The sequence below is a fragment of the Delphinapterus leucas genome, chromosome 11 (assembly GCF_059928025.1).
Source record: "Delphinapterus leucas isolate spDelLeu-1000000601 "Yukka" chromosome 11, BTC_Dleu_Yukka2, whole genome shotgun sequence".
Taxonomy (NCBI): Eukaryota; Metazoa; Chordata; class Mammalia; order Artiodactyla; family Monodontidae; genus Delphinapterus; species Delphinapterus leucas.
In genome coordinates this window covers 94,272,808-94,288,217 of record NC_143139.1, presented here as the reverse complement: position 1 = coordinate 94,288,217, position 15,410 = coordinate 94,272,808, and the positions used below count along the sequence as shown (strand labels likewise).

The 15,410-nt window shown below is 42.7% G+C and overlaps 1 protein-coding gene across 18 annotated transcripts in view; it reads right to left on the bottom strand.

The window, feature by feature from the left end:
- The window catches only part of TNRC6B (trinucleotide repeat containing adaptor 6B), a 261,176-nt gene that overhangs the window by 32,183 nt on the left and 213,583 nt on the right, over window positions 1–15,410 (bottom strand). For 16 of the 18 annotated variants that reach the window (XR_016394820.1, XM_089920034.1, XM_089920033.1 and 13 more), the window contains 4 exons: window positions 12,905–13,030; window positions 1,006–1,137; window positions 637–732; window positions 295–475 (listed from right to left, as the gene is read on the bottom strand). Coding sequence is in view for 17 of the 18 variants with exons in the window: in XM_089920034.1 (XP_089776160.1) it covers window positions 295–475; window positions 637–732; window positions 1,006–1,137; window positions 12,905–13,030 (535 nt within the window). In the remaining variant the exon portion in view is untranslated. The remainder of the gene's footprint in view (window positions 1–294; window positions 476–636; window positions 733–1,005; window positions 1,138–12,904; window positions 13,031–15,410) is intronic. The other 2 variants (XM_089920025.1, XM_089920030.1) reach the window with 1 other exon arrangement.

Here is a 15,410-nt window from a genome sequence, read left to right as displayed (position 1 = left end):
AAAATTCCTGGTGGTAGGAGAGCTGATTGCCACTCACAAGTAATAAAAGACTGCTTTGGACCCAGAGAAGGTGGAGGCCTGTCTCTGTTATTTACTGTGTGGTGAGCTTCAGGAAACCACTGAGACTCTAGGATATCAATAACTCAGATATCTCACCTGAAAGAGAGGGATACAAATATTCACCTACCCTGCACAACTGTTGTGAAAACAGCGTAATGTAGGTCCAACCCCCAGGCTGAGAACATGACTGGCAGGTATTTTTCAACAGGCAGTTTTCATTACTTCACAGCTTACCAGAACCATATCCAGGTATTGGCCCTTTGGTTTGAAGGTCTGGGAGCCCCACATTTAGAGCGTTGGGGACCATGTTGTCCAGGTGCGGCTTGGGCCCAACGGGATGAGACGGCGAATGTTTCATGCTGGGCTGCCTCTGCTGCTGCTGCTGCTGCTGCAGGGCGCTCACCATTCGAGCCAGCTGGAGGCGAGCAGGCGCAAGGGAAAACGGACACGTGAGAAGCCAACACCCTGAACCTCACGGGGAAAGGCGGCATTTGAGTCATGTTTGCCATCGAAGAGGTTAAGCAGAGACGCATTCCTCCCGTGGAGCACCAGGGGGACCCTTCCAGTGCCACGTACCTGCTGCTCCTGCTGCTGGCGCACGGCTTGAGAAAGCTTCCTCTGGTTCTGTAACAACTGCTGCTGTTGCTGCTGCTGCAGGAGCAGCTGACATGCCTACAAAGCAGGGGAGAAAGAGAGGACGCAAGTTTCCTGAGACAGACTTACTGGGAAAACGGTGAATGAATCAAGTGCCCGTGAAGGAAGCACCACCGAGTTCCCAGTCTACGGGTCACATTTACCTGCAGTTGAGCTGATATATCAACCCTTAAGCACACTCAACAGTTTGCATGAAATGAAGCAAATAAAAGCTAAAGAGAAAAAAAAAAAAAGAAAAAGAAAAAAAAGCAAGTAACCTTTTTAGCTATAGGAGGAAAATCTGCTACTTACCAACTGAAACTGGGGAATTTGTGGAAGCTGGCTCAGCATGGCAATTTGTTGAGGAGATAACTGGGGCCCCACATTGAAAAGACCTGGATTCAGGCCACTGTTGGGAAACTGCTTGAGCATTGAGGCAGAAACCTAGCCAAAAGAAGGAACTTTCAGAATTTATCAAAATAAAATTTTTATTTTTCCGTGAAATGAATCTTATTAGAGCTAAAGCAAGCACTGCCAATTTTTTCCTTGAAAAATATTTATGAAAAATATTGAACGATTGGGAGAAATACACCAAAGTGTTAACAATGGTTGTCTTTGAGTGGTGAAATTACAGGAACTTTTTAATTCTCTTTTTAGACTTCCAAATTTTTCTACACTAAAAATTATGAATTTTACAATCTAGAAAATATCAAGAAAAAAAATTAATGATAATATAACTTTTGTTTGAGAAGTTATTACTGGAAATGTGCTATAAAAACATCCACGGAACCCACTGAATCAGTGAGTGCCATGGAGAACAAACTTACTCCCTCTTCCATGAGTGGTAAATAGCATTGTGGTCAGAAGCCTAGTTCTAGAGGCAGACCGTGTGGACCTGCCTTTTCTAAGGTATAGGACTCAGAGCAAGTGACTTACTTAACCTTTCTAAGCCTCACTTTCCTTATCTCCAAAACGGTTGTTTGAGGACTTTACGAGTTAGTCCATGTCAAATGCTTAGAAATGCACTCCGTACATGTTCATGTTATTTCACAGGATGGTTCTTCAGATGTCCAGACAATGATTACAGCTCCCCTGCATCTCATCTCCAGGCTACATATGATCAGTTCTCTCACCTGTATCTCATTCAATTTCTCAACGCAGGGCCCAGGACAGAAAAGCCATTTCCTAACGTTGTCTAATACTGGGTAGACCTGGCCATCACTAACTATTCTTCTAAAAGCCATGCTTTTAACAGTTCCTACAATCTCAACTTCTCTGATGATCATATCATAGCTCCTAACTCACACATTAAGCCTACTGTCAATTAAAATCTACAATATTAAAATTGAAGATGGGGCATCAGATTAAAATTACATGGGGCGTTTTACTTCCCCATGTAATTTTTAAGCAGCTGGGTTTAAAAATTTTATTAATTTATGTTTTGATCCTTAGGACTTTACATTTATCTTTATATGCATGGCACACAGCAGATGGTCATAAACACCTATTAGATGAATGAACCTCTCATATTTTAACTTACTAACAGTCACCCCACCAAGTTATTTTCTACCTATTATTTCACTTATTCCCAGTTTGAGTTTCCCCATCTGGTGACTGACAGGAATGTTGAACTTGACAGAGCTGAAGATAAATTTAGTCACGTGCCACTAAAAACGTCCTTCCAACCTGAAACTGGTCTAAGTCCAGGAATACTCAATCATTTCTAATCAACACAACTGTTTTAGACAGCTTGTCTAATGACTTGTCAAAATAGAGATACAACAACTTTATCGTTCCTATAATCCAAAATTCTTTTACCAATCAGTGAAGAAAACGAGTTAAGTTCAAATATGTTAGCAAACTACGATTCTCGATTCCTAGTACAGGTGCTCAGAAACCATGTTTTTGATAATCTTGTCTAGAATCTTGCTTGGAACTGGCACCAAGTTCATCAGTCTTTAAGCCACTTTCCTTGTTCTTTCAAAATTAGGAAAAAAAAAAAAATTCCCCCATTCTCCTTACTTCATTGTAGGGGAGGGGTGCTTCTTTCCCACTGCTGACCTGAGGCTCCACACAGAGGGGCATCCACCTTTATCATAACACTCTGGGCCTCTTTCCCTTACATCCTGGCAGCAAGCCCACAGGGAGGACTGCCCTATTCCAGTTACTAGGGGGTAAGTTTGGAATTCAGTATTAGGAAGCTCACATTCTCCAGTATCAGCTTTCTCGGTAGTAAAGGGGACGTTTAGGCCCCTGGAAGCCTTCCTCTTTTTGTCTTAAAAATTCAGGATTTGGGCAGGAAAGAGGGGTTGTCATTATTAAACCCTCCTCCTTGAAGACCCCAAGCATTCTTCAAAGATCACAGTCAGGGCTCTGCAATTCTTTCCACAAATTCTTTCTCTGCTGTAGGATTTACTGCATTTTAAACCCTTTCGGTTGAACACCCTTATTCTTAACAGAGAAGACAAAAGCAGTAAAAATTTTCTTTCCACTTAATCAGTCAGCATTATACGAAGAGTCCAAAGCTATGATTCCTTTCCCAGTCACCACATTGCACCAAACCAAGCTCTAAGACACTTTTTACAAGCCTCCACTTATTTTGTGTTTTAATCTCCCAGCATGACTCTCACACATTCACCCTTGCTTGCATACCCTTACTTTCCATCTTTTAAAAATGACCCTATAAAACGTGAGTCATCAGAATGCTTTCATCAGAAGGCCATGGGGTCTTCCCATGTTACCTTTCTTTAGCATCACAGTCAAAGTTAAATTCTTCAGCTTCCTAATACTTTTGAGTCACCGTCTCCGCTACATTCTCAAGAATATCTGCCTATCTTTTCTTTGACACTTTCTAGTCTAAAAACATCTAAGTTCAAGTTTCCTATACTTGGCTCACCAACTCATTTTCTTCCAAGATCTCAGGCACTTGCATTTAAACTACCAATTCTCTCATTTTGGAAAGTATTTTGATTTAAAGTAATAGTTTTCCCAGCTGCTTCCTCTCTACTCTCTACGAGATGCTGAGTGTTGCCAACCAATTAAAAAACTTGTTTGACGCTACTATATAAAAAACAGATAAACAACAAGGACCTACTTTATAGCATGGGGAACTATATTCAGTATCTTGTAATAACCTATAATGGAAAAGAATCTGAAAAAGAACAGATATATATAACCGAACCACTTTGCTGTACACCTGAAACTAACACAACATTGTAAATCAACTATACTTCAATTAAAAAAAAAAGATAAACTGACTTAAAAAAACGAAACAAAACAAAATCCCACCTTATTTGATTTTCTATTTTAACAGACCCCTAGCAGATAGGAGCTCAAAGCAGGCACACCATTACTGCGCACTTTACCGCTGCACGAGTTTTATGGCCAGCATGAGGGACACACCTTCCACAACTCATCTCAAATAATAATTCTTCTTCACCTGTCCTTTGAGTTCACCCAAATGGTCACCAGTGTGGCTTAACTTATTGTCTCTGATATAATGGTTCTAACCTCACTGTATTAAAAGGTTTTTTTCTTTTTTTTGTTTGGTGGGGGATGGGAGCGGTCGGGGACAGGGAATGAGGCTACGAGTGGAGATATATCCTACGCTATCACACCATATTCTAAACCAGAGTCTTAGACCATACCTCAGTGACTCATGAAATCGTATTTCTTACCTTCACAGTGTGAATCTTAAATTCATTTGGTTTAGCAACTATACTAGGTTGAACTGTGTCCCCCACCCCCCAAATTCATGCCCAACTGTGATCTGAGAAATGTGACCTTATTCAAAAGTAGGATCTTTGTAGACATAATCAAGTTTCAGATGAGGACATAATGGATTACAGTGGGCCCTAATCCAATGACTGGTGTCCTTAGAAGAAGAGAAAGTCCAGAGACACACAGGGAAGAATGCCACGTGAATATGGAGGTGGTGATGGGAGTGACGCATTTACATGTCAAGGAACACCAAGCCCTGCCAGCAGCCACCAGAAACTAGGAGAGAGGCACGGAGCAGACTCTCCTCTGGAGCCTGCAGTAGGAACCAACCCTGATGACACCTTGCTATCAGACGTCTAGCCTCCAGAACTTGTAAGAGAATAAATGCCTGTTGTTTTAAGCTACCCAGTTTGTGGTCATTTGCTGTGGCAGTTTCTAGAAAAGAATACAATAACTCTGTTTGCAGGCCTGTGCCACCTGGTATGCTAACTACTAGCCTCATGTGGCTACTGAGCAGCTGAAACATGCCTAACCTAAGTGGAGATGTGGGTTTTTTTTTTTTTTTGGCCGCAGCACGTGGCATGCAGGATCTTAGTTCCCCAACCAGGGATCGAACCCATGCCCTCCTGCAGTGCAAGCGTGGAGTCCCAACCACTGGACTGCCAGGGAAGTCCCGAGATGTGTTTTAAGTGTAAAATACACACCAGATTTCAAAGACTTGGTATTAAAAAAAGGAAAGTAAAAATTTTAATATAATTTAAAAACACTGAGTAAAGGTTGAAATGATAATAATTTAGATATATTGGTTTAAAGAATATATATTATTAAATTAACTTTACCAGTTTCTTTTTATCTTTTAAATGGGGCTACTAAAAACTTTAAATTCCATTATGTGGCTTGTGTTACATTTCTACTGGACAGTGCCGCTCCAGGCTGTCTGTACTGATCAGCGTGTTTCTGACTTCCTTTCCAAAGCTTTCATCTATGATTCATGGGAAATCTCCTTTGCTTATTTTCTTTCCCAACCTACTGGCCTCCAAAATAAAGAGCCATTGTCTGAACTGTCATTTCTCCTCCCTTCTTTCAGTTTTATTATTTTTAAAAATTTTATTTATTTATTTATTTTTGGCTGCATTGGGTCTTCGTTGCTGTGCGCAGCTTCTCATTGCAGTGGCTTCTCTTGTTGCGGAGCATGGGCTCTAGGCGTGCGGGCTTCAGGAGTTGTGGCTCACAGGCGTCAGTAGTTGTGTCTCGTGGGCTCTAGAGCGCAGGCTCAGTAGTTGTGGCGCATGGGCTTAGTTGCTCTGCGGCATGTGGGATGTTCCCGGACCAGGGCTCGAACCCGAGTCCCCTGCATTGGCAGGCGGATTCTTAACCACTGTGCCACCAGGGAAGCCCTCTTTCAGTTTTTAAAAATAAATAAATTTATTTATTTATTTTTGGCTGTGTTGGGTCTTTGTTGCTGTGCGTGGGCTTTCTCTAGTTGTGGCGGGCGGGGGCTGCTCTTCGTTGCGGTGCGCGGGCTTCTCATTGTCGTGGCTTGTCTTGTTGCAGAGCACGGGCTCTAGGGGCGCAGGAGGCTTCAGTAGTTGTGGCTTGTGGGCTCTAGAGCTCAGGCTCAGTAGTTGTGGCGCACAGGCTTAGTTGCTCCGCGGCATGTGGGATCTTCCCCGGCCAGGGCTTGAACCTGTGTCCCCTGTGTTGGCAGGTGGATTCTTAACCACTGTGCCACCAGGGAAGCCCCCTCTTTCAGTTTTAAAAGACCTACTGGACAAATCAGCTCGTCTCCTGATTACCGTTTCTCTTCAGTCTTGAGAATGTATGTTTCCCCTTGCCACGAGCCCATGATCTCACCACCTTCCTTACTATTCCTACTACTCAAAACTAGCTAAAGAAACCACCATTCAAAGTAAAACATGCCCATGACCCAGCAGTACCCTAGAGAAATTCATCCTAGGAGACAAATAGAGGAATATTCACAGCAGCACTGCTCATAATAGCAAAAATCTGGAAACAACCCAAATGTCTATCGATAGTAGGGTAGACAAGGTAAGTGAAGGATGGTATATTCATATAGTAGAATACAATATGAACCACAATTGCCTAAATCAACATGGGAAAATCTTACAAGCGTTATCAAGTAAAAAAGTCAGAGAAGGCTACATACTGTATGATTTCATTACATAAAGTTCAAAAAAGGGAACATGAAACATATTATTTACAGATAGACAGGTACAGAAAGACCTTAAAGAAATGCTAACACAAGGTATTTTTATTCTTTAATTTAAATGTCAGCATCTCATATGTTCTATAAATTGACAGTTATATAGACTATCAAGGTTGTACTTTGAGGACTTCCTATCTAGCACTGCTCAACTTCTCTCTTCTTTTTTTTAAAATTTATTTCAAAAAAAATTTTTTTTTATTGGCTTATTTATTTATTTTTTTGGCTGTGTTGGGTCTTCGTTTCTGTGCGAGGGCTTTCTCCAGTTGCGGCAAGCGGGGACCACTCTTCATCGCGGTGCGCGGGCTTCTCACTATCTTGGCCTCTCTCGTTGCGGAGCACAGGCTCCAGACGTGCAGGCTCAGTAGTTGTGGCTCACGGGCCCAGTCGCTCCGCAGCACGTGTGACCCTCCCAGACCAGGGCTCGAACCCATGTCCCCTGCATCGGCAGGCAGACTCCCAACCACTGCGCCACCAGGGAAGCCCTCAACTTCTCCCTTCTTCAGATTCACATGTACTGTCCTCTTCCAGTGAATACAAAGGACCAGACAGATGCTTCACTGGGCTCCTGGCAAATGACTTTTCATACCTGGGTTGCAGAGTAATTAAAGTGCAGGCTTGCACATTCCCATGGCAGGGAATTAATTATTCTGGCTTAAAATCCTTTCAATCTCCAGCTGGGTTGGAGAAAGTGAAGCTCTAGTTGGGAGTGAATATGGCATTTAATGAAGCGTTACAAGTGCAAAATGACAGCAATTTAAAAGCAAGACAGACTTCCCTGGTGGCGCAGTGGATAAGAATCCTCCTGCCAATGCAGGGGACATGGGTTTGATCCCTGGTCCGGGAAGATCCACATGCTGCGCAGCAACTAAGCCTGTGCACCACAACTGCTGAAGCCTGCGCGTCTAGAGCCCGTGTTCCACAACAGGAGAAGCCACTGCAATGAGAAGCCCGTGCACCGCAACGAAGAGTAGCCCCTGCTCGCCACAACTAGAGAAAGCCTGTGCGCAGCAATGAAGACCCAATGCAGCCAAAAATAAATAAAAGTTAAAAAAAAAAAAGTCTCTTTATTAAAAAATAAATAAAAATAAAAGCAAGACAAACACCTCTAGAATATGTTACTTTCTGAACATTTGAGTAACAGGAAGAAAGAGGCAAGGTAGAAAAAACCCATGGTATGGAACATTTGTAACAATCTTAAAGATGAGTTTCAATATCTTCTTCCTATGTTTACATTAATTATTGACTGTCCATAAAAAGTGGTTAAAATGGATGTAAAATTTGGTAATATTCATCAAGAATTTTATAAATTTATTTATTTTGGGCTGCGTTGGGTCTTTGTTGCTGTGCACGGGCTTTTTCTAGTTGCGGCGAGTGGGGGCTACTCTTCATTGAGGTTCATGAGCTTCTCATTGCAGTGGCTTCTCTTGTGGCGGAGCACGAGCTCTAGGCACATGGGCTCAGTAGTGGTGGCACACGGGTTTAGTTGCTCCGCTGCATGTGGGATCTTCCCGGACCAGTACTCGAACTCGTGTCCCCTGCATTGGCAGGCTGATTCTCAACCACTGTGCCACCAGGGAAGTCACTCGTTAAGAATTTTAAATGTTCAGGGATTTCCCTGGTGGTGCAGTGGTTAAGAATCCACCTGCCAATGCAGGGGACACAGATTCGAGCCCTGGTCCAGGAAGATCCCACATGCCGTGGAGCAACTAAGCCTGTGCACCACAACTACTGAGCCTGCGCTCTAGAGCCCGCGAGCCACAACTAATGATCCTGTGTGCCACAACTACTGATCCGGTGTGCCACAACTACTGAAGCCTGCGCGCCTAGAGTCCGTGCTCCGCAACAAGAGAAGCCACCGCAATGAGAAGCCCACGCACGGCAACAAAGAGTAGCCCCCACTCACCGCAACTAGAGAAAGTCCAAGTCCACGCGCAGCAACAAAAACCCAACGCAGCCAATAAATAAATAAATAAATAAATTTATAAAAATAAAATAAAAGAAGGTCTGGGGAATGGATTTAAAAAAGAAAAAAAAAGAATTTTAAATGTTCATGTGCTTTGACCCAGAAATTTCATTCTGGGCAACTAAATTTAGAAATAATGTGGGCAAAGATCTATGTATAAAGGATTTCTCTACAGCGTTACTTATGACAGTGAAAAATTAGAAACAATATCCAATAATTGGGAAAGGGAAACCAAATCAAGTCTACCTGATGGAACGTTTTGCTTTGTTCATTAAGAATGATCAACTTGGAGACTATATTAGTAACCAGGAAATGTTATGACCCAATGTTAATGAAAATAGCAGGCTGCTGTGACCATGAATGCAGTTATGTGAAAAGCATGCCTGTATACGAACAAAGTCTGGATAGGGGATTACATAAAAATAATTCTTGTCATTGCGTCCAGTGGGGTGGGAGGGTAGTTTTGTGAAGAATTTTTTTCTGGGACTTCCCTGGTGGTCCAGCGATTAAGACTCCGTGCTCCCAATGCAGGGGGTCTGGGTTCAATCCCTGGTGGGGGAGATAGATCCTGCATGCATGCCGCAACTAAAAGCTCACATATGCAACAAAGATCCCGCATGCCGCAACTAAAGACCCGGCAAAGCCAAATAAAAATAAATAAATTTTTTTAAAAGAAAGAATTTTTATGTTAACCATGTTTTGCTAAATAAACACATTTCAAAAATGTAGGAGAACGCAAGTACTTTTCTTTTCCAAGTAGAGCAGATACTTTGGTCATAAAGAGATTTGGAGCCCCTAAGCCTCTCAGACTAAGTTCACTGTGCTTTCCTAACAATTCCACTTTCTAGATCATTCTGAAATGCATCCTCCTGTGACTTGAGATATACTTACTGAACTTAAAATACATGCCCTGCACAGTTGTCGATGTTCAGGATGCAGCAACCAACAGAGCAGCCACAGGTCCTGCCGCTGTGAAGCTTATTACCCTCCTGGGGGTGGGGTGGGGGTGAGTAACGGTGGTGGTGGTGTACCATACACAGCCTGGGACAGCCTCCCTGATAAGGTGGGACTGAAGCAGAGCTCTGAAGGGAATAAAGATGGAGCCATGTGCCAATCTGGGAGAAGTGCATTCTGGGAGTATGTTCCGTGCACTGGGGCCAGCTGGCTGGAGAGGTCTGGACGAACAGGAGAGCGACAAGTGTGGGGGCAGGGAGGTCACCAAGAGCCCCAAAGACCACAGTGAAGAGCTGGCTTTGTATTCTCAGTGAGAGAGGGAGCCAGGAGAGGGGTCCCGGTAAAGCAGTAACATGATTTACCTTAACTTTCTGTGATGACAGAAATGTCCCACATCTGCACTGTCCATACGGTAGGTGCTAATCTGGTGTGGCTATTTAAATTCATTGAAACCAAACTTCAGTTCTTCCATTCCACAAGTCACATTTCAAGTGCTCATGCAGCTAATGGCTACACTGGACAGTGTGCTTTTAGAGGATCGGTGTGAACTCGGGGCAGAAAACAAGACTCGAGGGAGCAAGTATGGGATGAAGCGGGGGGACCAGTCAGGAGACCATGGTCACAGTAGGAAATGGTTGGACGCTGGATGAAGTTTTGAAGGGAGGATTTGTTGCTGGATTGGTTGTGCGTTGTGAGAACTCACAACGAGCTCTGGCCTGAGCACCTGCAGGATGAGACTGCCAGGTGCTTGGAGGAAGAGGATGTTTTGAGGGGAGAGTGGGATGAAGCAGGAAGTTCTGTTTTGGGCGTGTTCACTTCAGATGCCTATAAGGCATCCTACTAAAGATGGCCAGAAGTCTTTGGGGTTCAGAAGAGAGATCTGGGGTGAAGTCACAGTTTTGGGACTGTCAGTATTTTAAAGTCATTCCACTGGGTGAGATCACCTAAAAGTGGATGTAAGTGGTGAGAAGAGGTTCAGATATTGAGGCTGGGGTACTCTGATGTTTAAACACTGGGGAAGTGAGGAAGAACTTGTAAAGCAGAAAGACAAGAAAAGGCAGGTGGAGAACCAATATAGAAGGTGTCTGAAAGCCAAATGAATTATTTCAAAAAGGAGGGAGTGATCCACTGTGTCAAATGCTGATACATGAGTAAAAACTGGGGAACAGATCACTGTATTCCACAACACAAAGATCACCAGTGACCTTCACAAGGAGGTCTTAATTCCCACTGCCACTATCTTTTTTTAATTTAATGCTGTGTTTCATTCATTCATTCATTTATTTGCGACAGGTCTTAGTTGTGGCTTGTGGGCTCCTTAGTTGTGGCATGCGAACTCTTAGTTGCAGTATGCATGTGGGATCTAGTTCCCTGACCAGGGATCGAACCCGGGCCCCCTGCATTGGAAGTATGGAGTCTTAACCACTGAGCCACCAGGGAAGTCCCCCTGACTGCTACTATCTTATCTGGACTCCTGCACTAGCTTCATAACTGATCTCCTTTGCTCTAGTGATTCTGTCATTCAAACATGTCGTCTATATCATGGTGTTATTTTTCCAAAACTTAAATTTTCCTATACTGCCACTCAGTTGAGAAATCTTGCCTAACACTATATTATCTTTAGCAGGAGCAGCCAGACTCTAGGGAGCATGTAAAAATCCCCTGGGGGTGGTGAGGCCCCAACACCCAAGACTCTGTGTCTCAGTAGATTGAGGAAGACCCAGAAACTGTGTTTTTAACTGGTGGCCAAGATAATGTTACAAACCATGGTGACCAAAGGACAAAGTCCAAACTACTTAGCAAGGCAAACAAAACCGTTCCAAATTTGGTCCCAAACTTCCTGACTAGCTTCTTCCTACTCCATTCTAGACAGCATACCTACACTTCCACAAGCTCAAACTAACTACTCACACTAACCGCATTTCCCCAAACGTGCCGTGTCCTTCCAGATATTACTGCCCCCTGCACAAGCTGCTTCTGCCTCCTGGAAGGCACCTTTCATCTGGCTGTGCCCAGCGAACTCTGACTCGTTCTTCAAGACCCAGCTTAAATGTCACTGCTAGTGTGAGGTCCCACCCTGCTCCCCAAACTCTGTTAAGCTTTTCCATGCAGCACGCTATCTACCGACTACTCTGCCATCACCGCCACAACTCCAGGAGGCAGCGATGGGAGAGGCAGTGTTTTCTTCAACCATGCACTGCCAACACACAACCTGGAACACTGCAGACGTTGGATAACCATGGACGGCTGTTGGCCTGATGGCAAGGCATGTTGGCAAGTGCTCCAAAAGGCAAGACACTGCCACTGTAAAGGGCTGGGGAAGTCAGGAACAGCTCTGTCTACCTGGGACTTGAAGGATGAGTGAAACTCAGAGAAAGGGAAGGGGAAGAAGAGAGACCTAAGAGGACTCCAGACAGGAACGTGAAGATGGGGGCGGGGGCACGATCAACATTCCTTCCTCTACCAAGATGGACAGACTCAACGTCCAAAGCAGGATTTGAAATCTATAGATTATGGTTTCAAATAAACATTTTAAGCTTCTGTCTTACAAGATGTATCAAAAAACAAACAACAAAACCTGACCCTTCACAACCTGTTGGCTGGATCTAATAAGTATCCCACCCCCTCTTATACGATGGGACAGACTCAAAGCTCTTGATCTTGATTCACACACTGAATCTTTACTTGGGCTTATCAGCTTTTACTTTGCTCCTCAGGCCTGTTTCCCACAAAGGTGTATGAGAGGCAGTATGTGGTAGACTGGCACAAATCTCTCACCTATACCCCCAAACAACCCGTCCAATCTCCTGCTAATAGAGGGTCCTAAAGGGTTCCCATGGTACCCAAAAGACCGTGTCCTACACAAAGTTGCTCTGTGAATAAGTCTCTGCCGCTTCATTAGTTCTTGAACCCCCCCCAGAACACCCAGTCAGTGTTTTACTATGTATCTCCTCAAAACTTTTCAGAATAACCCAGAACCTGGCAATTACCCTGTGAAGCCTTGAGGGCAACCAACTTCTGAATGTTGACACATCGGAATTTACACAGTAGTTTTAATTATACACAGTTTAAAAATCAATATAGCATTGGGAAAATATACAGGAGATCTAAAAGGAATATAATCATAATGCCTTTCATGTAAATACATCTACTTTGTATGCACGATACAATAAAAAAAACTAACGAGATTTGCCATCTTGTTCTAAAAATCTTGATCCCTGGCATCCGGATTTTTCCCATTTTAGATGGGTAACTGTTATTCCTTTTATGCCCACAAAACCAGTCAGTTGACAACTAGTAACCACCTGGACTTTTACTTATGAATTGTGGATCCATGAACTGCTTACCTGGGGGGAAATGAACTGGGGAGGCACTTGCGCCCGGAGATTAGGAGAAGAATTCAGCGGCTGCACGGGGGTGTGCACGCCTCTCGATTGTGCTGTGCTATTTCCAAACAAACCATGATTGCCACCCTGTCAACGGAACAGCGACGGTGAGGCTTTTTGTTAACATAAGAAAACACAAATAAGAAACAGTTCAGGTTTTCTCTCCCTCAGAAGAATCATATCCCGTGTTCCATGGAATCACAGAATTTTACAACTGAAAAAAGTTCCTGATCTCAGAATGCTCAGAAAAGTATTCAAATCCAATCATGGGCATATCATCACCACCCCTGCAGTCTGATGCATTCTATAAACCAAAAGCATTAAACTTAGTCAAATGTTAGAAAAAACACTACCTTGTTGTTGTTGTTATTGAAAGGTACAGGCAGTATAACATTTATTTAACTACTTTCTTTTTTAAGATTGGGTTTACCGAATTTATTCTCAAACTATATAACCTGAGACGCACCTTAAAAAGCAACTGAGTAAAAATGCAGGCTTGCATTTTATATAATAATATCAGTTGTAAAACAATACTATGATATGACTTCTCTGAATTGGTTGATTCAATCATAAAATCAGTGCCACCCAACTGTGAGCCTAGCTCCCTGAGGACCCTACTCCAGATCCGAACACCCTTCCCTGTCCTGAGTCTGCTTGGTCCCTTCTTTACTAGACAAGGAAATGTGAATCAACCACAGAGTGAGATAAAAAAGGAAGAAAGGGAAAAAGTGAAAAATCATTCCAGGGCTACCAAAACAAAACATTACTCACCTGTAACTTCTCATTCAAATGTATGACTATCAGTCTAGTCAAAAAACAAGCTTAGCTCCCTGATTTCTGGAGGATCAACTCATTGAAGCAGTTCTAGACTGCTCCAATCAAAGAGCTATAAAAAGCTGGGCTGTATATGATGGCCTTTCCTTTCTGACTTGTTTCTAGCAGAGAAGCAAAGAAATCGTATTCGATACTTGACGCTGCCCGATGTAGTTTTCTATACCATCTTCACTTGGCCTCTTCAAGGCCCAGCTCAGAGGTCAAACTCATCAACAAAGTCTTCTCCCAAACCTTCCTCATTGCACATTCAGATTCACTGAGCCCACCTCTACATTCTCAAAACACTTGAAAACTCTTTGATAGGATCCATCATCAAATCATATTACAGTTATTTTCCATCCTGTCTTTCCACCACCAGCTTAATATTTCCCTCTTTGTATTCCCAGAAACTCAATCAAGCCCTGGTCTGTAGGATGAGCACATCATTTGTAAACATCCATGACCCACCAATTTCATACACTTGAAAACAAACGTCCCACTGAACACGGTCAGTGAAGACAGCTACACCACTGCTTATACCAAGTCTGTGCGCTCTGAGCTGAGGTCACCACCATCATCTTATCCCTGGAATCATGGGGATTAAGGCAATTTTAAAGAAGAATTTTGTCCTTAAGTTCTAGAGCACCAAAGATATTTTGATGGCTTAATGATCCAAAACAGATTAAGGGACTGCTTCAGGGGAATTAATGAACTTAAAAGTATTGAAAATAAAAATGATTATGAATATAAAGTAGAAATGGCAATTAAAATCTGCGTATATCTCATAAAAGAAAATCAAAGATCCACCATGAATTTTAAATCTCCCAAAGGACTGTTTAAACATGAAAAGACCTTTAGTTCTAGAAACTCTAATATCTCTGCCTCTCCTGTCTTACTAATCAAACTTGTCATTCTGAGGTGAAATGGCTCAGTTCTAACTTTTCTGAGATCCTGGTAGTCTGGAACTTAGCTACTAATTCTTCCCAGGAAAATAGGAAACATTTATTTTGCTAAGACTATTCCACTGAGATCATTCTCACACTTTACTATCAAAGTAATGACCTTGTTATTAGATGTTAACTATTCATGGATGGCCCTTGGATGGTGGGGTTTCTGACAGCTAAAGTCCTTGCCAGAACCTATGTTTTGTAGGGCTCCAAACTGCTCTGTATGGGTCGTTTTAAATTTCAACCTCTCTTTCTGGTAAGAGGTATTACAAAGAATTTACCTTTTTTGGTTTTTGTAAAATCAAGCCCTACTTTCCTATTCCTAGGAGAAAGAGTCCATCCCACTCCCACCAAATGTTTTAGGTTTTCATTATCAAGTGTCTCTAAAGCCATACCAAACACTTGGATATATCTGATACAGATAATAGCAAAGATAAGTCAACATAAGTTTATCAAAAAATACCTTTTTTAAAAAAATAAAACCCTTTTTAGATCATTTTTATTCATTATTTACTGTTAAATCTTGCTTTTTTATTTTTTGGCTGTGGCATGTGCCTGGTGAGATCTCAGTTCCCCGACCAGGGATGGAACCTGGGCCATGGCAGTGAAAGCCTGGAATTCTAAACACTAGGCCAACCAGGGAATTCCCATCTTCTCTATTTTTTAATATGGAACCTTGGCATCACAAGTTGGTCATCTTCTTGGCT